The following is a 26,090-nucleotide window of genomic DNA, read 5'->3' as shown; positions in this document are numbered from 1 at the left end:
GCCTGCTTGCTGTCCCAGCACCACTCCTCTAAGCCACATGCTGCCCTCACCTGCTGCCCTGCCCGACAGGATGTGCCCCCATCAGAACCCACACAGAGCAACGTTTTAAAGGAACAAAACTCCAGTCCAGGATCCATTCCTCATTCCTTTCATCTCTTTCTAGACATAATACGGGTCTGACCACCCATCCCTCTGTCCCTGAGCCCACCCAGTACCTGCTCCCCACGCTGCACTCCGTGCCTGGTGGAGGCACTACAGCCCTGAATGCTACCAGCCTGGTTTATCTTTTCTTCAAAGGGTGCAAGGATCCCGCATTGCCCATTGCCTGAGCAGTGCCTGCCCTCTGAGATGGAGCCACATTCCCATGACCCCTTGTTAGAGGACCCACACTCCGCCCACCCCTCCCTCCTCCTCCTGGGGGTCGCAGAGGGAGCATGCAGCAGGCGATCTCAGCAAGCAAGCAAAGCGCCAAGCCAACGCACAATCTCTCCCTCTGCGCTGCCGAAGTCCAGGTAGAGCATCTTGGCCCCATCATCAGAGGACATCTGCAGCTTCTCGAAGGGCTGCTGCAGCAGGATGGTCCTGCTGATGCCGGGCTCCGTGGTGAAGATGGTGAAGCCCTTGTCGATGTGGATGGACAAGGTGCAGTCTCGCCCATTCCATGTGCAGGCTGAAAGAGACCAGGGCAGAATGGCATCACCCAGGCTCAGTGCTCCCTTTCCCCCTGAAGTCTTCTCTGCTCCTGCAGCCCTCTGGGTGCAGGGCCTGGAGCTGCTACTCATTACAGGGCACCTTGGGGCAGCTGGGGTTGGAACCTCACTCAGTGGTGAGAGCCAGGTGAAACGCAGCCCTGAAGGGTACATGGGACATTGTCTCCTACTGGCTTCCCGCTGGGCAAACTGCCCCCAAAGCTCAGAGAAAAGTGAAGCTGCTATCACTTAACATCCCCTGGTGTGGGGTGAAACCGAGAGCCTCCGCTGCTGGGGAGTGGCGCAGCTGCATTGCCCTGTGTGGAGCCAGGTGGCAGACATGGCCCACCATGTGTTGCAAAGTTACAACTCCATCAGCCAGAGCCAACTCTGAAACATGCCTGCCCCAGCCAGGGCCGGCTCCAGACACCAGCCTACCAAGCATGTGCTTGGGGTGGCACCTTGGGACGGGGCGGCGCTCGGGGTTCGTTTTTGTTTTTTTTGGTTCGGCCGGGCAGCGCTGGGGGGCAGGGGGTGGGGCTTGGGCAGCGCAGCGCTGGGGGGGTGGGGACTTGGGCGGCGCGATGCTCAGGAGGGCGGGGACTTGGGCAGCATGACATGATGCTCGGGAGGGCGGGGACTTGGGCAGCGCGGTGCGGTGCTCGGGAGGGGCGGAGGGCTTAGGTGGCATGGCGCTCGGGGGGGCGGGGACTTGGGCAGCGCGGTGCGGTGCTCGGGAGGGGCAGGGGGCTTAGGCGGCATGGCGCTCAGAGGGGCGGAGCTTGGGCAGCGTGGCGCAGCGCTGGGGGAGCGGGGACTTGGGTGGCGCGACGCGACACTTGGGGGGGCAGGCCTTGGGCAGTGTGGCGCGGTGCTGGGGGGGCGAGGACTTGGGCAGCACGGTGCGATGCTCGGAGGGGGCGGGGGACTTAGGCTGCACGGCGTTCGGGGGGGCAGGGACTTGGGCAACGCGATGCTCGGGGGGGCGAGGACTTGGGCAGCACGGTGCAGTGCTTGGGGCGACGGGGACTTGGGCGGCGCGACACGATGCTCAGGGGGGCAGGGACTTGGGCGGCGCGACGTGACGCTCAGGGGGGCAGGGACTTGGGCGGCGCGACGTGACGCTCCGGGGGGCGGGGACTTGGGCGACGCGATGCTCGGGGGGCGGGGACTTGGGCAGCATGGTGCAGTGCTTGGGGCGACGGGGACTTGGGCGGCGCGACACGACGCTCAGGGGGGCGGGGACTTGGGCGGCGCGACGTGACGCTCAGGGGGGCGGGGACTTGGGCGACGCGATGCTCGGGGAGGGGTTCAGCGGCGCAGCGCTCTTTTTTTTGGCTTGGGGTGGCAAAAATGTTAGAGCCGGCCCTGGCCCCAGCCAGCTTCCTCCTCAGGGCTCTCTCTTGCCCCTGTCCCGAGCGCTGCTTTGCCACCCTGTCAGCTGGACACTTTCACATTCCATCTTCTTCCCCCAGCAAATCCCACTTGGGCAGGGCTGTGGCTGGATTCAGCCTGGGGCAGCCTTGCCTGCGCTTGATTCTCTCAGAGACCAGGGGGCCTGGAGGAATTGTCTGCACATCTCTGATTAGACCTGGGCAGGGCAGGCAGCAAGCTGCCCTGTGGTTCACCATGGATGCCCGCTGCATGGTGCTCGCTGCATGGTGCCCAGCTCCTGAGCTGAAGCTGGCAGGCTCTTCCCAGCCTGGTCATTGAATATTCCCTGTGTTATAGCACCAGACCTCGGCATTCCCTGAGGAGTGTTACTCCCACTCCTGTGTCCCTCCCTCCAAATCCCTCCACTCGCTCCCTGCCAGGTACCCATTGCCATGTATACCACTGCCCGCTGCCCACTGGCCATGCCCCTTGTGCTATGGTATTTGGCACCCCCTTCACCCCACAGAATATCACTATTCATGACATCAGCAATTCCCAATGCGGGGAGACCAGTGCCCCATGCTACTCAGGAGACTCTGATTCACTGTGAGCCCCAGCAGCTGGCGAGGAGAGGATCCTTGTGAGAATGGGCAGAGTGCTGCCTTTCGGGGGGGGGGGTCTGGCCTCCCTCCCCACACTGCCTGACCCTTGCAGGCAAGTCTCTGCCTCCCTCCCTCCTCCTGACACTCGCCTCCCACAGCCTCCCCAGTTCCTGACCCGCTGAGACTTCCTGCGTGAACTCGGCCGCGCTGTGACAGCCATCCACCAGCATCCGCGTCCACATCGCCAGGTCCCGGTGTGTCTCCACGCTGAACAGGTGCGTCTCCACCCCCTTCTTGGTTCCCGTCCGCAAGGCGAAGGACAGTTCCGAGTCATAGAGGTGGGAGCCCTTGGATGGGCCGGAGTGCACAAGCCTACAGAAGGTGAGCAGAAGACTGGTCAGCATGAAATGCAATTGTACAAAGAACCCCCAGCACCACTGTCCACTAGTGCAATGGAGAGAGCACCACCACCTGTCCAGGAAGTGTGGCCTAGTGGTTAGAACGCTAGCCTCAGCTGCAGATCTTCTCTGCCACCTACTTAGTGGGCAAGTCACTTAATCTCTCTGGCCCAGACCCTCACAGGTGTTCAGGTGCCTAACTTCCACGGATTCCCAGCAGAGTTAGGATCTGGGCCGCGCTGCCTTGATTCCCCGTTGGTAAATGTGAGGGGGCCCATGTGACTGACTGGCAGGTGCTCGGACACTGCGCTCACGGGGGCCAGAAGTACAGACACTCTTGGTAAGGTGGCAGGGCTCTTCCACCCTTCATGCTGGTGGTTTCCTTGCTCTGCTTCACACCGGGTGGAATTTGAAAGGTAACCTAGATTCACTCATGACAGTTCACGATGCCCTGTCCTTCTCTAGCACCTTCCACCTAGGATCTCAAAGCACTTCACACATGGCAACAAATGCCCCCTCCCATTGCCCTCTGAGAAGGGACAGGACAGGGTGTCTGGGGCAGAGTCTGGGAGGAAATGCAGGTGTCCTGACTGCCAGCCCAGCAGCTGAGCTCCAGTCCTGCTGGCCCCTGCTGGAGCTGGCGTCAGGGTTTCCATACCCTGGTTCCATCCAGCACCAGCCTGGGTTGGCTGGTTTGTGTGGTGAAGGAATGAAATACGATTCACATGAGAGTGGGTTTGTAAAAGGCGTGAGGCCTAGAATGTCTTGGGGGTAGGGGGAGACCTTCAGCCCCTTCTATTCCACACTGCAAACTTGTCTGTAACAATACCCGGCTGCCCTCCGCTGGGAGAGCGAAGGGGGCGTGATGTGCACACAGGCTCTGTCTCCCTGGGACGCAGTGGGGCACCGGCACTGTAACTCTACACAAACAGAGCCCTTCAAGCACATGCTCCAGGCTCGCTCGGGTTTGGGGCTCCCCTTTCAAATGGTCCCAGATTCCACCCATTTTCATTGTCCCTGCAATACGAGACATTTACCAGCAGAGGCCACTGCAGCACCATGTACGTCTCTCCACACCAGACCCCGTTGCTAGAGTATTGCTGAGATACACAGGGGCTGACTTCTCCCGGCCCCTGGTACCCCATGAGCGCTCCTCTCTGGGGGGCACTTGCCTCTGTCCCACCAAGACACCCTCGCAGTCACTCCATCTGGCTGCATTTCAGAAATGTGGAATCATGAACTGAAATTCCAGGAACCTTTATGGCCAAGTGGCAACCGTCAGCAATGGCTTAGACCCCAGATGCAGAATCCCTAATAAAGAGCGAGGGTTTCGCAAACCTTAAAATGAGCAGCACTTTTAACAAACGTCAGAGACGTGCTTTGATTTTTTTTACATGTAATTGGTCTGACTGGCCGAGGGGGCATGTTCAGTTTCTGAGAATCAGGCCCCTTTGACTTGGCAAAAGTTGGACAGTTAAATCACTAGTCCCCTTTCAAAACCCTGGCCCGCCTTAATTCCCTGGCTGCGTTCCCAAACAGCAGCCGTGGTGCGAATGCCTGAGAGCAACGCTGACTAGACACAGACAGGGACAGTGACAGGTCTAGTCTCACTGCAAAACGTGCAAGCAACAGCATCAATGGTGGAAAGTGAAAAAGGAAATAAGCTTGTCGGTCTATCAGATTTCATAGTCTAAGGTGTCCTTAGTAACCAGGGGAAAGTTTTTCCTACACACGAGTGAGCCTGACCCACTGGTCTGAATTCCCCTGGCCTTTTGCAGTGGGGAATCCAGGATGGTAGCAGCCCAATCAGCCCTGAACTCTAGAAGGTGACGGAAGCGTTAAGAGATAAATCTAACTCTGAATTCTTCACTCTCAGGCTCATCTCCAGCATACAGCCTACAGAAGGTCTTCTGCCGACAGCATCACATTGGAATGGCTGCATTACTCAGTGAAACCATGCATGAGTGTGAGTTCGATGGGCTGTTCCTGCTGGTGGGAGGAGGTGAAACAGCCACTTACTTTATAGAGAAGCCATCTGGGAATGTTTTACGGGGCGAGTGTACAAAACAGGTCACTGTCCTCGCTGTGTCTGGCACTTCTCCGCTTGTAAAAAGCCAGTTTACCCCTGTGGTTGTGAGTTCTACTGCACAATCCTCACCGGGAGAGGAACACAACTCCTCTTACATGTCACACACCGCTCCAAACAAGCGGAAGTAGCTTGTCGAGAAGTCACGAGATGCACATTTCATGCCTGCCATCTCCTCATCTACTGGGCTCAGAACCAAGGCCTGGATCCTTCTGCACGGGGGAATTCCTCTCTCTCCAGCGGGAAACAGCTCTAGTGGCCCAGGAGATACTAGACTGTAACCCTCTCACTGGCCCACGGGGGAATGTCACCTGCTGAGACTGGGGAGGAAATGCCATGTTTGGGAGGAAACATTTTTTGTGGCAGGTACAGTAACTCCCCACTTAATGTTCTCTTGCTTAACGTTGTTTCGATCTTACGTCCCTGCTCCATTACAGAACATGCTCGTTTAAAGCTGTGCAATGCTCCCCTATAATGTTGATTGGCTGCCTGCTTTGTCCACAGCTTGCAGGATTCTGCAGAAGAGCAGTGACTGTATAAGACAGCATTGCACAACTTGTATCAGGGTGGGCTGGCAGCCCCCCTATCAGCTCCCCTACACACACACACTCAGTGCCTCCTGGCTACCCGTGGACCAGCGCCTTCCCCCTCCCTCCCCTGCCTCCTGCTCCCGGCAATCAGCTGGTTTGCGGTGTTCAGGAGGCTGGGGGCGGGGAAGGAGGGGAGGAGCGAGGACATGGTGTGCAGAGTAAAGGGGGGGGGGAAGAGTCGGGTTAAGGGTGGGGGCTTGGGGGAAGGGGTAGAGTGGGCGGACCAAGGCTTGAGCCCCCACCGCCCCTGGCAAAGTCGGTACCTGTATTAAATTGCTTGTTAAAATTGTTTAAAATGTACCTAATGCCTTTTGTCTGGCAAAAAAAAAATTCCCTGGAACCTAACCCCCCCTATTTACATTAATCCTTATGGGGAAATTAGATTCACTTAACATCATTTCACTTAAAGTCACATTTTTCAGGAACAGAACTACAACGTTAAGTGAGGAGTTACTGTAGTTAAAAAAAAGAGGCAGGTGCGGCCGAGGTCGAGGTTGCTGAGTGGAGACCAGGGGAAGAGGTCTAAGATGCACCATTTCTCATGGCTGTCCCTCTGGTACCATTTCCTGCTCCTAACCCTGCTGTATTTGTTCTATCCCCTGTTCCAAGTCCTGAGTCCCCCCTTACACAGTCACCTGGGGGGAGACACTTTGCTTCTCTCCCTCGGGGTCCGGTAATGATTTTCTGTTCTCTTTTCTCACCCACTCTCCGAGACACTCAAGCCCAGGGTCGCTCTGGTACCCATCCCCTTCCACCCCCAAGTGCCCAGGCTGGGAATGTTTTAGGCAGGAAGTGAAGATTTGTTTGTGGCTTCCTAGGCCAGAGGTTCTCAAACTCGGGGTCAGGACCCCTCAGGGGGTTGCAAGGTTATTCCAGGGGGGGTCGCAAGCTGTCAGCCTCCACCCCAAACCCCGCTTTGCCTCCAGCATTTATAATGGTGTTAAATATATAAAAAATATTTTTAATTTATAAGGGGGTGTCACACTCAGAGGCTTGCTGTGTGAAAAGGGTCACCAGTACAAAAGTTAGAGAACCACTGCCCTAGGCTAACAGCCCTGGAGGGAGAACACGGCTCCCGGTAGACACGATTCTCACTCATTCTGGCAGCACAAAGGAGACTCCACACACAGCAGACTGCAGAGCATTACCAAGGCCTTCCCGGGCTCTGTGCTTTAGCTCACGTCGGCGGGGAAGGACTCACGCTAGCAGGGAGCCGTTATCCTGGGAGCTGACTCGGGGGGGTTGAGAGACTGCATCATTTTACTCTAGGGAGAATGGCCCAGATCCTCAAAGGTATTTAGGCTCCTAACTTCCATTGATATTAATGGATCTGGGCCAATATTCCTGCTTAGGAAACTTTCCATTGTCCTGTAAACCTGTGCTCTCCTTGCCAGTGTTTTCAGTCCCTGGCCAGCAGGGAGCAGCATAACCTTGGGAAAGTGGTGTCAGGCAAACCCACTGCACCAGGGGTGAGGGCAGATTTTGGAGCGCTGGCTGCAAGTCACATGGATCTTGTTGCCCACTGGGCTCTGGAACCCTGTAGAGATGTTCCTGCAATGCCATGTGGGTGCTGCTGAGCAGGCATGTGGGCTCCTAGCTGGCGAATGCCCCGTGCGGCTGCACAGAGGAATGTGGAGCCGGCTGGTGGGCTGAAGGCTACACAGAGACCTATCCCAGGGGTCCAGCCGAGGCTTCCCGGCTGCAAGGGACTGGGAAGTGATGCCACCTGCAGAGGGGGCAGTGTCTCGAGTCGCGCTCAAATGAGCCCCACTAGTTGCTCCCAGCCCTCCTCTGCAGGGAGGAGAGAGGGGAGATCCCAGGGTGCCTGTGGGGGATCCCAAAGTGGGACAGCGACCTTTGCTGCCTGGTCTCCCAGTTGCCTAAGCCCTGGTGCACTCTCTGGCATAGAAAGGATCAGCTGGTAAACCAGGCTGTCACGCTGCACCATCCTGCTCCGAGCGCCTCCTGAGGAACTGATCTGCCACCAGCAAAGTGTCAGACACTGACAGCTGCCCCAGCCTGCACACAGCTGCCAGAAACAGGAGCTCAACGCCAAACACTATGAGGATCTGACCACCTACCCCCAGCACACACATCTGGGGAGGGTCCCCCTAGATTCATAAAGGCGCTAGTTAACTCTGCTTCATTGGCCCTAATCAGTTCTAGCATGGCCCACTACTGGCCACAGCCTGAGTCACCTCTTGCTGGTTTCACACCAGACCCAAACCCAGGTGTCTGCTCCACTTTGCTTTGCTGTACAGGCCTTGTCTGAACCTGGACCTTCAAGCAAGACCTGGCCAGTCCCACAGACTGTGACCATTCAGAGTGATCTGTGACACGGCGCCCGAGGATCACGGCTCCAGGGCTCCATGGCCAGCCCCACTGGCCATGTCTGAAGCCCCCATGAACACACTCCGCCCATCCTCAAACTCACCCCTCCCAGCGCTGAGCCACTCCAGGCCTAACTGCCTGTGGTGTTGCCATGGAGACAACCAACTCCTTTGCTGCTGACAAATCTGTCACCTATGTGGGGCAAAATAGCTCCAGTGATGGACCAGGTGAGGAGCAGAGGTGGTGGTTCTGCCACTGGCTGGCTGCATGACCTGGGCAAGTCACTTCACCACTTTCTGCCTCAGTTTCCCCATCTAGAAAATGGGACTAATAGCACTGCCTGAGCTTAGAGATCTAGTGATGAAAGGTGCTAGACGAAAGCATGGGCTTGATGGATGGTGGCTGCCTGGGGCTTTGTCCCAGCACACGTTGCTTGGCTAAGGCAGGGTGGTTCCCTGCACCAATGCACTACAGCGCGAGGCAGTGCAGCCAGCTGGCTCACGGCACCTGGTGGCGATGAGAGGGTAGCTGTGGGTTGGCTTATTCAGGGCATCCCTGGTCTGTGGGAGGCTGCTGTAGAACAGAAGATCCTTCTCCGTGAGGATGGCGAGGATGTTCTTCGTCCCGTCACCGGGGAGCTGGAAAACAGATGGCATGTGATTAAATGGGCCCCAGAGCAGAGGGCGTCTTCAGGGGAGAGCTCCCTTCCCCCTTCCCCCTGTTGTGAGTGGGGCAAGGCTGTACAGAGTGAGCACAGGGGAATGGAAGGGAGGGAGCCCACTGGTCAAGGAGTGCCTGGAGGGGGGGAAGGGATGACGGGACAGGCTGTTTCCCACAATGCCCCACTGAAGGGGCAGTGCCCCAAGCCAGGGCTTGGTGGCTAGTGCTAAGTGAGTGGAAAGGGCATTTCTCGGAGCCAGGATGGGGGCAGGGAAGCGTCAGAGCCAATGAGGCGGGAGCTCAGCAAATGCCTCCATCCCGCTGCTCTGCATGAGCCAACCAAGGAACATGAGACCAAACTGGAACCCAGCAAACCTCCCTCCAAGCAGGGAGTGCAGCCATGATGGTGCGGTCTGTCAGGCTTGCTGGGCTGGGGACTGGCAGCCCGGAGAAGCCAAACTCTCTCCGGACCCACAGGAGTCCTAGAGCGTGGGCTTTCCTGCCAAGCTACCTCAGCGTTGGCCTGCTCCGGCTCCAGGGCCTGGCCATTGCTTGGCTCCTCTCTCTGAGACACCTGCTGGGGGCCCAGTCGGGCCCACGGCTGCAGTGGTCTTGGTGACATGAACACGTCCATCTGCCAGGGCACGGACGGAGAGGCAGCAGCTCACTTACGCCACCGCACGATGTCTGCTGGTGCCACCCTCCACCGGCCCTGCAGCAGATGTGCCCCCTCCACTGGGGACTTGGCCTTGCAGTGGATCCAGCTGCAACAGGGCTCTTCTCCGCCCCCTCCCCTGCACTGAGCACCAGGCCAGCTCCTCCCTGCCTCACGCCCCAGAACGACTGGGCTCAGATTAAACTCCTGCAGCAGCACGAGAACCACCTCCTCTCCCTCCCTCCCTGCGTCGGCCTTGGGCGAGCACCCAGCGGGATGACGAGGCTCCGGCTCAGCAGCCTCCCCGCCCAGGCATTCAAACAACAATGGACCTTGTGTTAGAAAAGGGGATTCTGTGTAAACTCGGCAGATCCTGGCCAGCACGAGGGCTACACGGCCCCTCCCCGATCGAAAGCAGCCAGAGGCGCAGCTCCCGAAAAGCAGGGAATAACAACCCCTTGCGCTTGCAAGAGTGCCATGTCACTGAGAGGCACAGGCCAGTCTGACCTTATGGAGGGCAGCTTTCCAGGGCAGCATGGGGCCTCCAAGAGGCAGCGTGGCCTGGAGGACCGAGCCCTGGACACCTGTGACCTTGGACAAGGTACTTCATATCGACTCTCGCTTCCCCCACCTGCCAAATGAGGCCAATCACTTACCTGCTGCAAGGGGGAAGTGCTCTGTGGCTCACTCTGCAGAGCCTGGCATAGGTGCTGGATGCAGGAGTGACGCCTGCCTCCCCCCAGTGTAACTGAGATCAGAGTCAGGCCCTCCACTCACCTTTCCGGTCTCAAAACTGAAGTGTAAAGACTTGCCCAGGATTACATGGTGACTCTGTGGCACAGCCAGAAAGAGAACCCAGGAGTTCAGGCTCCCAGCCCCTTGCTAGGCAATGCTGTTCCCACCCTGGCCCCCCGCAGGACTGCTCTGGAGAGAACCACAATCTGTATGCAGTGAACTGAGCCCCTCGGCATAGCAGAGCTGTAGGAGGTGCCATTCCAGAACAGGCCATTGGTGCCTCTACTCTGATACCCACCTCCTGCCAGACCCGCCTCCTGACAGACCCCCTGACATCACAAACCAGCCCCTTTGGCTTAGTGTCGTTGAGCACGTCCTGTTAGTCCAATATCCTGCAGACGGCCAGCCCGGATCACACCACTGACGCACTGGGCATGATCCCTCCTGCCATCCAATACCACTGAACTCGGTGGCACTGGCTGGCACAAGCCTTGTCTCCCACACTGACAAGATGCTTTGAGGAAAGCAGCCACAATCCCCAAATGCACCTGACTACCTGTGCAGTGCCCTAGGAGTGGAATAACAGGGCATGTGGCAAGCCAGGACTGGGTGCATCAGCAGAGCATTGTAGAGGACCCTTTACTGGAGTAACAGGACAGTACTGCAATACCAGGATGGCAGGTTGGGAGTGAGGGACATCGGCAGGGCTATGAGGGGCCTGGAACTGGACTAGCAGGGGGCTGTGGGTCGGGAGTGAGGGACATCAGCAGAGCAGTGAGGGGCCTGTGACTGGAATAGGAGGGAACTGTGGGTTGGGAGTGAGGGGCACTGGCAGAGTTGTGAGGGGACTGGGGCTGGAATAGCAGGGGGCTGCAGGGTGGGAGTGAAGGGCATCCCCAGAGCTGTGAGGGGCCCAGGGCTGGAATAAGAGGGGAAGGGGCCGCAGGTCAGGACTGCGATTCACTGGCAGAGCTGTGGGAGAACAGTGGAAAGCACAGAGGGTGCTAGTGACAAGGGCTGACCTGCCTGGCCAGAGCTGTGAGGCGAAGCGTGTGCAATCTTTTAGCAGCAGTACAATTCAGCACCGAAGGACTGTACACACCCGAAAGGCCGGGCTACCTGCTCAGTGAGCCAGCCGATGTGCTTGATCTCTTTGCTCCCTGCAACGCCAGCTGCCGCCAGCAGGGCTCTCAGCTCCTCTTTGACTCTGGGCACCAGGGCGTTGACATTGGTGTGAATGGCGTTGAACCAGGACTGGGCAGTCACTTCATCTTTCGCTCTCAGGAAGAGGGGAATCCGCCCATCCGCCGAACAAACTTCCAGGTACCTGCGAAGAAGGAGCCCCCGGCAGGGCTGGTTTGTGGCCAGGATCCGCGCAGCGGGATGGAGCACAGGTAGCTGGTGCAGCAGGAGGCAACTGGGCTTGCTCCAGTTCACGCTTTCCCGGCAGAGTCCAGGGCTTCAGCTTCTGCCTTGCAGTTACCTGAAGTGCTGGCGTCTTTAGCTGGGCTGCACTGATGGCAGGAATACATGCAAACTGCAGACCCGTCAGCCACCCCATTCTACTGCTGCCCACATGCCTTCAGCGTCAGGCAGCAGCGCAGCACACAGGGGTCCTGAGCAATCAGTCCAAACCTGTACCAGACACAGGCCTAGGAATCCCCCCAGGGCCATGTTCCCAGTCAAAAGGGACTGGCGTTAGCATGGACTGTATTCGCTCAGACGGCAAGTGAATTCAGAAGCCACTTGGAGCTGGCTCTGACTGGCGGGCTCACGTTCTTTGCCAAATGCTGGGGATGATGCTGGGTACTGGGACACCGCCCAGGAACGTGAGCCCGAAGGGGCTCATTGCTTGGAGTTGTTTTTCTGCTCACTAAGCCAATCAGAGAGGAGACTCGACATGCCATGGCTGATGTGACCAATCACTCCCCTGTGTAACACAGGGGATGGACCCCGCTGGCAAACAGTCCCAGCTGACAGGGCTGGGTCGGGCTGCTCAGCCAGGGCAGGGCAGGGAGACAATTGGGTCAAATTTGATGAAAATGTTGATCAATAAAAGGGCAAAAATGCTGAATTTTCTCCTACATTCCCACTGGCTCCTTGTCCAGCAGGAATAAACCCCTGGGAGTAACCAGCCCAGCCCAGCCCAGAGACTCAAGCCCTGATCCTAGCGCTCAGCTGGGCCAGACGGGCTAATGTGAGTGGAACACTCCCAACAGGCAGCTCTTCTCCTCAGCGCCAGCCTCACCCCCAGCCATCGGGAAGTGACGGCTCCAGCTGCTTCCTACCCATCACTAACATCCAAGAACTCAACAGTTAGGGCAATAGCAGCTGCTTGAAGCTAAAGCCCAGTGTGAAAGGCCCCTGAGTCGTAGACTGTCTGTCCCATGTACCTGCAGAGCCCCTGTCACCAAAGCACCTCACGGTCAGGCAGGAACTGAGGCACACGTGACTGGGATTTAACCAAGGAGTCTGTGGCAGAGGCTTGCACTGAACCTTGATCTGCCAAGTGCCAGGCCACCAGCTCAACCACTGGGCCACCTACCCGCTCGCTAGTGAGATCCCAGGGTTCCCGTGAGCCCCGTGGCCCTGGGCAGGCGGGGCGCTCCAAGGGGGGTTGGGATAGTGTATTAGTGCTCTTTGATTTTTCTTTGCAGTCTGGAACAAGCCCAGCAGATGCAGGGCCACAATACCCTTGGCTTGCCCATGCTAATGACATTCCCTCTGCTGTGCATTTGTGTGCCATGTAATGGCAGCAGCACATTCATTCCCCTGGACTGTATCCTGTGTAAGGGTGTCCCCGCTCAGGCGTTACCTGGCGTTACCCCAGACCTACACACGCCGGTCTCTGCTCATTAGCCGAGCAGACAGAAAAGCATCTGCTAGGGGTTCTTGTAACAAATTGTTTGGTGGCCTCAGAGAATGGCCACCAACTCTTGCTGGAGGCCGTGCTGACCATTTTTCTAAGTGGGAGCCCCACCGCCCCAGGCTGAGGCCCAGAGCCTGTCACTGGAGCCCCGTGGCTGGAGCCAGGGTTGGGTGGGAGTGGGGAGGCTGAAGTCCAGAGCCCCAGGGCTGAAGTCAGGGAGGGAGGGGTGCTGAAGCCCAAAGCCCACTCCTGGAGTCCCAGCAAGCTGAAGCCTGAAGCCTGCCCCCAGAACCTCTCGGCCCCCAGGAAGGCGAGTTGGGAACTCACCAGCTGCCTGTAGAGTTGAAGGTTCCTCCCTCGGCAAGCACACACACACCGGACCCACAAGTCTGCAGAGGCGCTGCCTGGAGCCTCCAGGAGGCTGCCCAGTACGTGGTGCTGATCCCCTGTTAGTGGCACCAGCAATACCAAGGCAGCACATACAGGAGCAACAGGGGGACTCTGCAGGGAGGGGCAGCTGCTTTGCCCCTCCCCCACACCTCTGCCCAGGAGACTGTCGTGGCCACAGAAAAATCTCCTGGTGGCCGCATGTGGCCATGGTGGCTGCATTTTAGAAACAAAAAGATAGAGCCTAGAGCACAGCAACACTTGGGTCTCCATCCAAGACAAACCAAGGGCCACGGGCACTGTCCCGCTTGAGTGCAATCCCTGGGATCTCCCTCAGATCAGATCTACACCAGCCTGGCTCCACTGACTTCACAGGGGTGACTCTGGATTTACAGTGACGATACTCGCCAGCTGTGTGCCAGGGCGGCTGTCGAGCACAGCACACTGAAGTGCTGGGTGAGGCCAGAGGCCAGGACCACTGGCTGTATGGGCCCCGCATAGCAAGGGACAGGACTCACTGGGAACTGCACATGCAGCCTGGCCACACTGGCCCATGTTGGGCTGCCAGGAGAACAGCCGAAGATCTGCAGCCATCAAGTGTGTGTGTGGGGGGAGCTCCTCCCTAGCTATTCCTGAGACCGTCTAAACAAGGGCCAAGTCTGCCAATCCCTACTCTGGCCAGGGGCAGTCCCCTGCCATGGGTTCGAGTGGGACACAGTCCCCTGGGCAGAGAGCACCAGGGGTCTGCGGGGTCGTGCTGTGAATGGGGGCGCGGGCTGGGTTACCTGTTCTCTGGGTCAATGGGGAGACATTTCCTTGACACGTAGCACATTTTCAGGGGCATGTTCTTCCCTTCCTTGAGGTCTCGCAGGGAGAGGATGGGAGAGGCTTGCTTCTGAAGGGAGACAGCCGGCGAGGGGTCCCAGCTGACGGTCGCCCCGGACGAGGAGTTCTTGAAATACGGCGAGATCTCCTTCATGTATTTCACTGGAACACAGAGAGACACACAGGGGCCAATGGAACAAATCCCTCCCAGTTCAGTGCACTTCCCTTCACTGCCCCCCTCCAGGGCTTCCCCAGTGCCTGCACTGCGCAGAATCAAGCACCTGAACAGCTGCCTCAGAACCCCCGTAGACGCAGAGCGGCAGAACACAACGTCCCCAGGCACTCAGAGCACCCCGGGGCTGTGTGCGCCAGACCTTGCAATCCCATCAGCCACACCCTGCCCCACAGCCACCCACTGACAAAGGCACCTTTGTAATGAAGGGGGTTGGCCTCTGTGATCACACTCCGTTGTCCCAGCTGCTGGTTCAGCACCAAAGCAAACGCAATGCACACAGGGCAGGTCTGCACATCCTCAGCACATTGCCATATTATCAGAAACCATTCCAAATGAAGTGGCCGATTAACACCTCTGCAGTCCCAGGATAAAGGAGAGTTAGCGGGTGACACGGTGTAATGAGACACAAAACCAGCATCTCTGCTGAGTCCATGGGTTTGGGGCCTAGCAGAATTATGATTTTAAACTCCCAGGCTCCTCGGTCGAGGGTACTGGGTGGGTTTCCTTTGTGGATGAGGACTGAGAGGTCACATATGAAGTGACAGTACCCCCCTTCAATGAGGAGGCTGGCTGGCAGCAGGAGTCCAGCAGTGGGGCTGATCCCCAGCCACCCCCAGTCTGCCCCCATCAGTCCGGGCTCCTGGGGACAGAGCTAACCCCTTCCAGCACTATGTGCGCTCCCTTTTGTCCATGTGGGGAGGAGGGAGGTGTCATTTGCGTCTGCCACCAGTGGGCTCTGGCTATTGATTGGACAGACAGACACACAGGGTATGTCTACACTACGAGATTATTCCGATTTTACATAAACCGGTTTTGTAAAACAGATTGTATAAAGTCGAGTGCACGCGGCCACACTAAGCACATTAATTCGGCGGTGTGCGTCCATGTACTGAGGCTAGCGTCGATTTCCGGAGTGTTGCACTGTGGGTAGCTATCCCATAGCTATCCCATAGTTCCCGCAGTCTCCCCTGCCCATTGGAATTCTGGGTTGAGATTCCAATGCAAAAAGAGTGTCGCGGGTGATTCTGGGTAAATGTCGTCACTCAATCCTTCCTCCGGGAAAGCAACGGCAGACAATCATTTCGCCCCCTTTTTCCCTGGATTGCCCTGGCAGACGCCATAGCATAGCAATCATGGAGCCCGTTTTGCCTTTTGTCACTGTCACCGTATGTGTACTGGATGCTGCTGACAGACGCAGTACTGCACTGCTACACAGCAGCATTCATTTGCCTTTGCAAGATAGCAGAGACAGTTACCAGTCATATTGCACCATCTGCCATTGTAAATTGGCGATGAGATGACGGTTATCAGTCGTTCTGTACCGTCTGCTGCTATCATGGGTGCTCCTGGCTGGCCTCGCTGAGGTCGGCTGGGGGCGCATAGGCAAAAATGGGAATGACTCCCCAGGTCATTCCCTTCCTATGTTTTGTCTAAAAATAGAGTCAGTCCAGCCTAGAATATGGGGCAAGTGTACTAGAGAACCAGAGAGCACAGCCGCTCCGTGTCAGAGCCCCAGAGATCCCGCAGAAATGATGAGCTGCATGCCATTCTAGGGGGTGCCCCTGCAACAACCCCACCCGTTGCTTCCCTTCTCCCCCAACCCTCCTGGGCTACCGTGGCAGTGTCCCCCCATTTGTGTGATGAAGTAATAAAGAATGCAGGAATAAGAAACACAGACTTTTTAGTGAGATAAACTGAGGGGGAGGAAGCCTCCAGCTGCTATGATAGTCCAGGCAGGACATTAAAAGGTGGTGGGGGGGGGGAGGAGACCAGCCTTCCGCTGCTATGATAGTCCAGGCACTACAGAATCTTTTCTTTAGACATGGGGGGGGGGGCTCAGCCCCCAGTTGCTATGATGTGGACAGTTACCAGCCGTTCTGCACCATCTGCTGGGAATGACCAGGAGTCAGTCCTATTTTTACCCAGGCGCCCCCGGCAGACCTCACCGAGGCCAGCCAGGAGCACTCACAGGATGATGACGAGGACGGATACCAGTCCTTTTGTACCATACCGTCTGCCACCGGGGAGGGGAGAGGATGCTGCTGTTTAGCGCTGCAGCACCCCATCTACCAGCAGCATGCAGTAGACATAGGGTGACATTGAAAAAAGGCGAGAAACGATTTTTTCCCCTTTTCTTTCGGGGGGGGGAAGGGTGTAAATTGACGACATACACCCTGAAACACCTGGGAAAATGTTTTTGACCCTTCAGGCACTGGGAGCTCAGCCAAGAATGAAAATGCTTTTCAGAGACTTCAGGGACTGTGGGATAGCTGGAGTCCTCAGTACCCCCTCCCTCCCTCCATGAGCGTCCATTTGATTCTTTGGCTTTCCGTTACGCTTCTCACGCAGCACTGTGCTGAGTCCCTGCTGTGGCCTCTGTCTATCATAGCCTGGAGATTTTTTCAAATGCTTTGTCATTTCGTCTTTTGTAACGGAGCTCTGATACAACAGATTTGTCTCCCCATACAGCGATCAGATCCAGTATCTCCCATACGGTCCATGCTGGAGCTCTTTTTGGATTTGGGACTGCATGGCCACCCGTGCTGATCAGAGCGCCACGCTGGGCAAACAGGAAATGAAATTCAAAAGTTCGCGGGGCTTTTCCTGTGTACCTGGCCAGTGCATCCGAGTTCAGATTGCTTTCCAGAGCGGTCACAATGGTGCACTGTGGGATACCGCCCGGAGGCCAATACCGTCGATTTGCGGCCACACTAACCCTAATCCGACATGGCAATACCGATTTCAGCGCTACTGCTCTCGTCGGGGAGTACAGAAACCAGCTTAAAGAGCCCTTTATATCGATATAAAGGGCCTCATTGTGTGGACGGGTGCAGGGTTAAATCGGTTTAACGCTGCTAAACGCGTAGTGTAGACCAGGCCTCAGATAGCTAATGTGTCTCTTTATGTTAGAGGAATAGTACAATGGGGCACTGGCCTGTGACTAGGTCGCCTAGGAGCGACAGTAATACCCATGGCTATGACAACACCACTCACAATGCTGGTGCAGTGAAACACATGCTGTGGTTGCTGGTGTGTTTCATTCTTTCCTTCCCCTGACCTCCCTTCCCCCCACACTCGAAGAAACAAACTGTTTTCTCTTTGGCTTAGGGAAGAATCCCGAGCCCTGCGCTTGGCCCCACCTGACCATCAGAGCAGGGCAGCATGTGCCTCACCTATCCAAGCAAGCCCCAAATGTCCTTTCGGAGAGATTATGCGTGTCCAGGGAATGGGCCGTGAATCTGGAACTGCTTCGGGACAGGCAGCCCTAGAGACCCAGGATGGGTTTCACCGGGGAGGGAAAGTTATCATTTCTTTGGAGTTTTTTCAGATTGCCTTATTTCCTCCTTAAAGAACCAGCAGCATAGAATCATAGAAGATTAGGGTTGGAAGAGACCTCAGGAGATCATCTGGTCGAATCCCCTGCTCAAAGCTGGACCAACACCAACTAAGTCATCCCAGCCACGGCTTTGTCAAGCCAGGCCTTAAAACCCTCTCAGAATAGAGATTCCATCACCTCCCTAGGTAACCCATTCCAGTGCTTCACCACCCTCCTAGTGAAATTGTTTTTCCTAATATCCAACCTAGACCTCCCACACTGCAACTTGAGACCACTGCTCCTTGTTCTGTCATCTGCCACCACTGAGAACAGCCGAGCTCCAGCCTCTTTGGAACCCCCCTTCAGGTAGCTGAAGGCTGCTACCAAATCCCCCATCACTATTCTCTTCTGCAGACTAAATAAGCCCAGTTCCCTCAGCCTCTCCTCATATATCCTGTGCCTCAGCCCCCTAATCATTTTCATTGTTCTCTGCTGGACTTTCTCCAATTTGTCCATATCCTTTCTGTAGTGGGGGGCCCAAACTGGATGAGTACTCCAGATGTGGCCTCACCAGTGTCGAATAGAGGGGAATAATCACTTTTCTCAATATGCTGGCTATGCTCCTACTAATGCAGCCCAATATGCCGTTAGCCTTCTTGACAACAAGGGCACCCTGCTGACTCCTATCCAGCTTCTCATCCACTGTAATCCCCAGGTCCTTTTATGTAGAACTACTGCTTACCCAATCGGTCCCCAGCCTGTAGCAGTTCCTGGGATTCTTCCATCCTAAGTGCAGGACTCTGAATTGTCCTTGTTGAACCTTGTCAGATTTCTTTTGGCCCAATCCTCCAATTTCTCTAGGTCACTCTGGACCCTATCCCTACCCTCCAGCGTATCTACCTCTCCCCCCAGCTTAGTGTCATCCGTGAACTTGCTGAGGGTGCAATCCATCCCATCATCCAGATCATTAATGAAGATGTTGAACAAAACCGGCCCCAGGACCGACCTCTGGGGCACTCAGCTTGATACCCGCTGCCAACTAGACATTAAGCCGTTGATCACTACCTGTTGAGCCCAATGACCTAGACAGCTTTCTATCCACCATATAGTCCATTCAGCCAATCCATACTTTTTTTACTTGCTGGGAAGAATACGGTGGGAGACAGTCAGTATCAAAAGCTTTGCTAAAGTCAAGTTAAGTCAAGCATGAGCAACCACATCACAGAGGGCAGGACAAACAAAGCCACGTGTGGCATTTGGATACCTCACGTGTCCCCTGCTGTACTGTGTGTGCAACAGTCCATGTGTAATGCTCTGGAGCTGCATGTCCAAGGAAATCTGCCCATTCTTGTATCTCCAATGGGTAATGTTGGTGATTGGTTGCAGGCATTGCCTAATGCTGCTCGGATCAGGTCAGGGTGAGCCGGGGAGAAGACCCAGCAGCCTGTGCTCACTAGTTCTCCCACTTCTGCCAGCATCAGTGTGATGGCCATCGTGGGAGAAAATCACAAACCATTCAGCACAGGGGCACGTTTCTAGAGTGTCTCTTGCTGCTCCAAATCCCATGGGAGTTAGCTCCCACCCTGGCTGCAGTGCATCTCTGTGCACAGGTGGAGTATGCAGAGGAGGTGAGTTAGCTACTGAACCTGTACACAAACTTCTCCCCTGTAGGATTCACTTTTTAAACAGCCCTAGGGCAGTCTGCTCCAGGCAGCTCAGCTGGCACAAGCAGGCATCAGCTGGGTTTATTTTTCCCATTTGAATTCCTCTCCTTGCCCCGATCTCCCAGTCTCTCCTAGGCCGCCTGCTGCTCCCACACAAGAAGCATTTCAAAGCCGTGACAGTCGAGTGGCCAGACCTTAGCCAAAAGGGGCTCGCCTGTCTCTTGCCGGCAGCCCATGTAAGTAGCACCTTTGTGTGTTAGCCAGGGTGTGCTTGTGTCTGGGTATGGTGTGCGTGCAGCAGGCCGGTTTGACACCTGTGTGTGAGTCTCAGCACTGTGTGTGTGCTGTGTGTGTGCGCGTTCCCAACTGCTGTCCATGCGGCAGGACGCTGTGATGCCTGTGACATTGGAGGAGACATGCTGGGCTTCTGCAGCCTTGGGGGTGGGGAGAGAAATACGATACAAGCCGAGTGGAAACTATTTCAAACCAAGATGCAGCCCTGCTTCGCCAGGAGACAGGACTCGCAAACTTTCCCTCACCGCCTCTGTGATTCTGGAGCCGCTGAACCGGTTCAAAGCTAGGCTGAGAAGGAGAACACTCAGGAAGTGGGGCCGGCGTCTGGCACGCCGGTAACTCAGCTATTGCTGACACTCATTCCCAATATGTTTGATTAATGTTCTCGCCTATGCAGGCTGTTCTCAGACCACCAGCCAACAGGCAGTTCAAAGGCACTGGGATGCCAGCCAAGATTGGTCCAAGTACGGCCTAGACGAGCCTCTCAAACCCTCCGACTGACTGGCCTGGCTGAGACGCAGGAAGAAGAACAGCTTGTGGATGCAAAGCAGTACATCTGTATTCGCTTTCACTGGGAAAGATGTTAGCTGAGAGGGCAAGAAATTGGGCGGGGGGTGGGGGTTGCACATTCAGCAATTGGAATAGATCGGGAGGCTATTTCAAAAAGCTAAGGGGATTTCCATGGGCTGGCACATTATAATCATGTCAAAAGAAGTCACCGTGGTTAATAGCATCAAAAACCCCACACACACTGCCCCCAAGCCAGGTGGAATGCTGAGCCACTCATTGGGCATGCGTGTCTAGTGGTTACAGCGGTGAACTAGGACTCCGCATACTTGGTCTACGGTACCCTTCCTGCCACTGACTTGCTGCGTGACCTTGGACAACTCACTTCATCTCTTGATGTCTCTGTGTCCCCATTCCCAAAACAGGGAGAATAATACTGTGAGACTTCCTTCAGTCATGTTTGCAAGGGGCTTGGAGAACCTACCCTGGAAGGTGCTACAGAAGGGCAAAGAATGACTTTCATGCAAACTCAAGGACAATAACAGGAGGGTATCAGGGGCTTTTAGGGCAAGAAGACAAACTAAATGACAATAGGCAATAGAGACATTAATAACACTCCCAAAGAACAGCTCTGCTCTTCGGATGATACAATAGGTTTTCTGATCAGTAACTCTTCAGGTTGAACTCTGCAGGAGAGGAGTTCTGGGATCACCTTCCCACCTAGCCTCAGCCCCACCTTTTGCCAGAGTCTGGGAATGGGTGACAGGGGATGGATCACTTGATGATTACCTGTTCTGTTCATTCCCTCTGGGGCACCTGGCATTGGCCACTATCAGAAGACAGGATACTGGGCTAAATGGACCTTTGGTCTGACCCAGTCTGGCCATTTGTATGTTCTCACAACTCCCGTAACATCATTATCCCTGTCTGCTCCCTGCTTCATGTGAGGAACAACTCCCTCCCCCCCCCAATTCCCAATGCTCCCCCTGTGTCCGGAAGCTCCTGTACCCTTCACCCCCCGAGATCAGTTCCTCTGGGCACTGCCTTCCTGCAGAGCTGAGACAAGACTTTTCTCTAAAGTCCTTCCTTGGTGCCTGAAACTCTGTCTCCAGTCCCAGCAATAGAGATCTGAGGGTGAACACAGAGCTAACCATGAACTCCAGTGATTTAGCTACTCTATGGAGCTGGTCCTGATAAAAACACCATGTCACTCTTTCAGGGTAACTGCACCTGTATCCTCCCCCTCACCCCAGGTGCCAACTCCAGAAGGGCCCAGGCAGGTCTCAGGTCTCCAGCCAGCACCTGTCTCTGGGCAGGGACCCTTGTCTGACTCCCTTCTGACTGGGAGGTTTGAAGGCTGCACAGAAGGCCTGTCTGTTTGAAGACTGAGAAAGAAGGTTCTGAGTCAGTTTGAATCCAGCCTTTTTTCCAATCCAGCAAACGGACAGGACCTTCTCTCCAAGCGGGTCCCCAACCTTGCAGAAGAGCTGGAAAGCCTTGGCCTATGAGGGCTCCATAACACTGATGCATATGGGATCTTTTACTGCTTTGTATGTGTTTTCTCTGTGAGGATTTTACCTTATGGATAAAGGTGCTTGTAACCTTGTAACTGTGAGCAGTGCCAACCAGTAAAGTGCTGCCTTCATGGGTCAGTTGTTGGCAGGGTTGGATGGGCCACTGAGAGGACAAAGAGACGGCGAGAGCTCATTAGTTAGCTGGAGAGAAAGCAACACGCAGGCGCTGGCCTCTAGGCAGACTGCCTTGCTGTGGCTATCGCAGTGAAAGGCAAGGAGCTGGGCAGCCTTAAACCCCCAGTCACCGGGGGGGGGAGGCAGCTCTCCACCCAAGAGAGGTGACTGCTGGGAGCCAGAAACCTCAAGTGGGTGCCCTCAAGGGATCACCGTGGGGGAATTCAGGTGCAGTAACCCTGAACTGGGACAGCCCCCAGTAGAGGAGCAGTGAGGGCACCCTGCCCATCCAGGCATAAACTCCAGCATACTGCCGGTGTGGGCACACAGTGCCAACCAGTAAAGTGCTGCCTTCATGGGTCAGTTGTTGGCAGGGTTGGATGGGCCACTGAGAGGACAAAGAGACGACGAGAGCTCATTAGTTAGCTGGGAACAATGGAGTTCTGAAAGAGCGATACCGACAGAACGATCGACTGCCTTAGGAATCCGGGCACACAGTCTAGGGGAGACATTCTGCCCTCACACCAGTTGGCGTGACTCCCCTGCCTCCTGTGGAGTTACTTCAGATTTACTCCAGTCTGCTGGAGAGACAAATCAGACCCATCGCCTGTCGGACTTTACACACTACACTGAGCTGCTTGCAGCACCTGCCTATGGTGGATCATTAACTAGACTATAACCAGCAGCCTGGGAAAGAGAGGGAGCAGAAACTCCCCAAGAATGACGGACTGATCAGAGCAGAGATGTCATTGCTGAGAAAGTCTGCAGATGACACAAAAATTGGGGGAAAGGTAACTAGCGACAAGGACAGGAGATCGCTTGGTAAACTGGGTGGGAGCAAACAATGCACATTTTAACAGGGTAAATGTAAACTCAGATCTAGATACAATTCAGCTGTGGCCTCATTGGTGGGTTTTCTTTGCTTGATAGGAAACATGGCCCAGGAGAAGCACCAAAGCAGTGGGGCTCAGTAGACCTAGACTCTTACTATTCAAGGAGGAAAGAATCGAGTAGAGTCGTGAATCTACAACCCGGAGGGTGGAGGTGGTTGTATTTTTTATTTATTTTTTGTTAGCGATATGGTTGGCCTGTGAATCTGGATGCTGGAGTGATTTCAGTGGTAAACCATTGCAGCAGCCACGTGTCACACCGGATCTGAGTTCATTCACCCACATAATAATGGAGTGTTTGAAATAATGGGGATTAGGTGGCTGATTCAGGCTCGCCTGAGGTTCAACCAGACACGGCCTTTGGAGTTACATGGCTTATCTAATTCCACCAGAAACTCTCCCTTCAATGTGTTTTTAATAGGGAGCAGCAGAGCTGCCATCTCGCTGATGGGAAGGGAGAGGAGTGGGGCTGAAAACAGCTTAATTGCAAAGAGCTGCTGTTGGCAGATACCGCCCGGTATCCTGAGGAGTCGCCTGAGCTCCCCTCCGCCCGGTATCCTGAGGAGTCGCCTGAGCTCCCCTACGCCCGGTATCCGGAGGAGTCGCCTGAGCTCCCCTCCGTCCGTCCGGTATCCTGAGGAGTCGCCTGAGCTCCCCTCCGCCCGGTATCCAGAGGAGTCGCCTGAGCTCCCCTCCGTCCGGTATCCGGAGGAGTCGCCTGAGCTCCCCTACGCCCGGTATCCGGAGGAGTCGCCTGAGCTCCCCTACGCCCGGTATCCGGAGGAGTCGCCTGAGCTCCCCTACGCCCGGTATCTGGAGGAGTCGCCTGAGGGGTACTGTTGAGACATGCCCACTGGAAGCCATGTTCCTAGCCTCTCTCCCCTCATGCCCACTGCTCATTTGATTTAGTCCTTGTCGAAGGGCTTAGATAGCTGTAGCGCTTCGGTGTAGACACTACCTATGCTTCTGTCCGCATAGCTAATCCACCTCCCCAAGAATTCTTCTGTCGACCTAGCACTGTTTACACGGGGGTTAGATCAGCCTAACTACATCACTCAGAGGGGTGGATTTTTCACACCCCTGAGAGAGGTACCTGGGTCAACCTAACTTTTACTCTAGACCAGGCCATACTCAGCTCTGGTGCAGTGCAGGTGGTACATACAGAGGACACCAGAGGAATGCTGAGACCTCAGCCCTCACTTCAGAGGACACCCCTTCTCCTCTTTACTTTCCACATGAATTCAGTGCTGGTGAAAGGTGCCAGCCTATTTAATTCCTGGGACTGGTTGGCAGAGCCCGCTGAAGGGATGCAAGGCCCTGCTACCTTGGATGAAGCCCAGAGCTCAGGACCTAAATAAGCACAGGAGACAAAAAATGAACAAACAGGGATGAGGGTGCAGGCCAAAGGGTCAAAACAAGGGGCCCAGGAGGGAATGCCAATCAGAGAACCCTGGACAATGCCCACTCGGAGAGGGAGGTCCAGGAGTCAGTGAAAGCCACACAGAGGAACTCTGCCCAGCCGTGTGCATGGACATGGGAATGAGAAAAGGCCCAGCCACCACAGAGATGCCCCTGTCCAGTTCTCTCCTCCTGGACTGATGGATGGCTGTCTTGGCCAATGCCAAGAGGAGGTCTTGGGACTTTGCGGGGCCACAGTGAAAGACTGTCTGACCTTCATCCACAGTGCAAGCTGAGCACAGGCAGCAAGAGGCACTAGCCCCTGCCCGGCGGGACGCCTGTGGGGGAGAGAAAATGGCTCAGGCTCCTTGACCATTCACCCCTTCTGCTTTCTGGTTAGACTACAGACCAGGGTGCAGGGTTCGGCAGTGACATGGCTACCTGGCCACGGGCCCCATCTCATTTCATACAGGCCACCACTGTGTGCATGTTGGGCCCCAGATGGCATTTTTAGGATCCCATGTAGCAGCCAGTCCTGGAGAACCCAAACACCCCACACACTCTCTTATTGCATAGTAGCTTGATTTTGGCGTGCTCTGCAGGCAGGGAGCAGCAGTGGCAGAATCATGCTTCCCCCCCACAAGTGCAAACTCCCTGAAGCTGCATCCAGAGGCTCCTTTTGCTCTCTCTCTCTCTAGATAGGCACAGTGTAACATCGACAGACCCCAGTTGTTGGCAAGTAGGATTGAACCTGGAGCTAAATGCATGAGCCTCTACTGCATGAGCTAAAAGCCACCTGGCCCTTAGTTAAAGCTGTAGAGCAGACTCATTAATCTCTCTCTAAGTAGTCTCGGTGCCACTAGATGTGACAGAACACCACTTCCAGAAGGTGAGTGGGTTACAACAGCGCACCAAAAATGCAGTGATGTGGCTGCACCTGGCGTTTGAGCCGTGAAAACCAGACCCCGATGTGTTCTCCAGCAATCCCAATGGGCTGAGCCAGTGGCACCGTACGCCAGCGACTCTCACCTTGCTGTGGTACACGAGCCGCAAAATGGCTGAAAAATTCATGCTGTGCCCTACCATATCCCACAATCCTTGGGCCACCAAGACTGCGATTTGGGTCCTGGGGAGTTCTGGGGTGCTGCATGGGGGTGCTGCTGCATCAGGGGATTCTGCTGGAGGCACATAGCTACTTCCAGAGGTTCCAGAGCCGGTTCCACACCGCCTCCGGGAGGCTGTCTCCGCTGCTCAACAGCCAAGCGTAGTGTGGACAGGGAGACGGGGGCTGAGAAGCTGCTCAGTGCTGGGGTGGGAGGGAGCAGAGCAAGAGCAGCAACCAGGGAGGGAGCTGCTTCCACTGGGCCTAAGGCACCCGAGGATTTGGCTGTTCTCAGTCAGTGGTGTGCCCCTTTGCAACCTCAACACCTGCGACTTTACACTGAAAACTGAAATGGACCTGACCTCCCCTGTGAGGCCACTGGGTTTGGTTTCTAAGGAAATCCACAGGGAGGCTGTTTGTCTTTTTATGTTTTTCTTGGTTTTAGAAAAACAAGAGAAGCTGAAGTGAATCCTACCAATCAATTTGCCCCCTCTCCAAACTAAACAACTCCAAGACACACCCAGGTGGGCCCCTCACCCAGCACAGCAGCAGGGCTTGGGTATCAGAGTGGCTGTGGGGCAAATGTCTTTGGGGAGCTCAGCTCTGCACCCAAGCCTCACGGGAGTAGGAGGAATCCCAGGCTGGGGGCATTTTTCCTGTTAATTTTCCTTAACTTCCCCGACTCGATTTCTGGCCAGGAACCCTGACCAGGGGCCTATGAGGGCTGCCGCCCAGCAGCTTGCAGAGCCCTTCAAATTGGTGGTGAAAAAAAAAACACAAGTTAGCTTAAAAAAT

General features: G+C 55.6%; 1 protein-coding gene across 1 annotated transcript in view; it reads right to left on the bottom strand.

The window, feature by feature from the left end:
* SNTA1 (syntrophin alpha 1) overlaps positions 1-26,090 on the bottom strand; it is a 70,666-nt gene that overhangs the window by 1,782 nt on the left and 42,794 nt on the right. Inside the window, exons 3-7 of the mRNA XM_044985444.1 lie at positions 14,162-14,363; positions 11,240-11,447; positions 8,578-8,708; positions 2,841-3,037; positions 483-670 (exon numbers count right to left, since the gene is read on the bottom strand). Coding sequence (XP_044841379.1) covers positions 483-670; positions 2,841-3,037; positions 8,578-8,708; positions 11,240-11,447; positions 14,162-14,363 — 926 coding nt within the window. The remainder of the gene's footprint in view (positions 1-482; positions 671-2,840; positions 3,038-8,577; positions 8,709-11,239; positions 11,448-14,161; positions 14,364-26,090) is intronic.

Source organism: Mauremys mutica, chromosome 13 (assembly GCF_020497125.1).
Source record: "Mauremys mutica isolate MM-2020 ecotype Southern chromosome 13, ASM2049712v1, whole genome shotgun sequence".
Classification (NCBI taxonomy): domain Eukaryota; kingdom Metazoa; phylum Chordata; order Testudines; family Geoemydidae; genus Mauremys; species Mauremys mutica.
The sequence above is the reverse complement of the archived record's forward strand: the minus strand, read 5'-3'. Positions and strand labels throughout refer to the sequence as shown.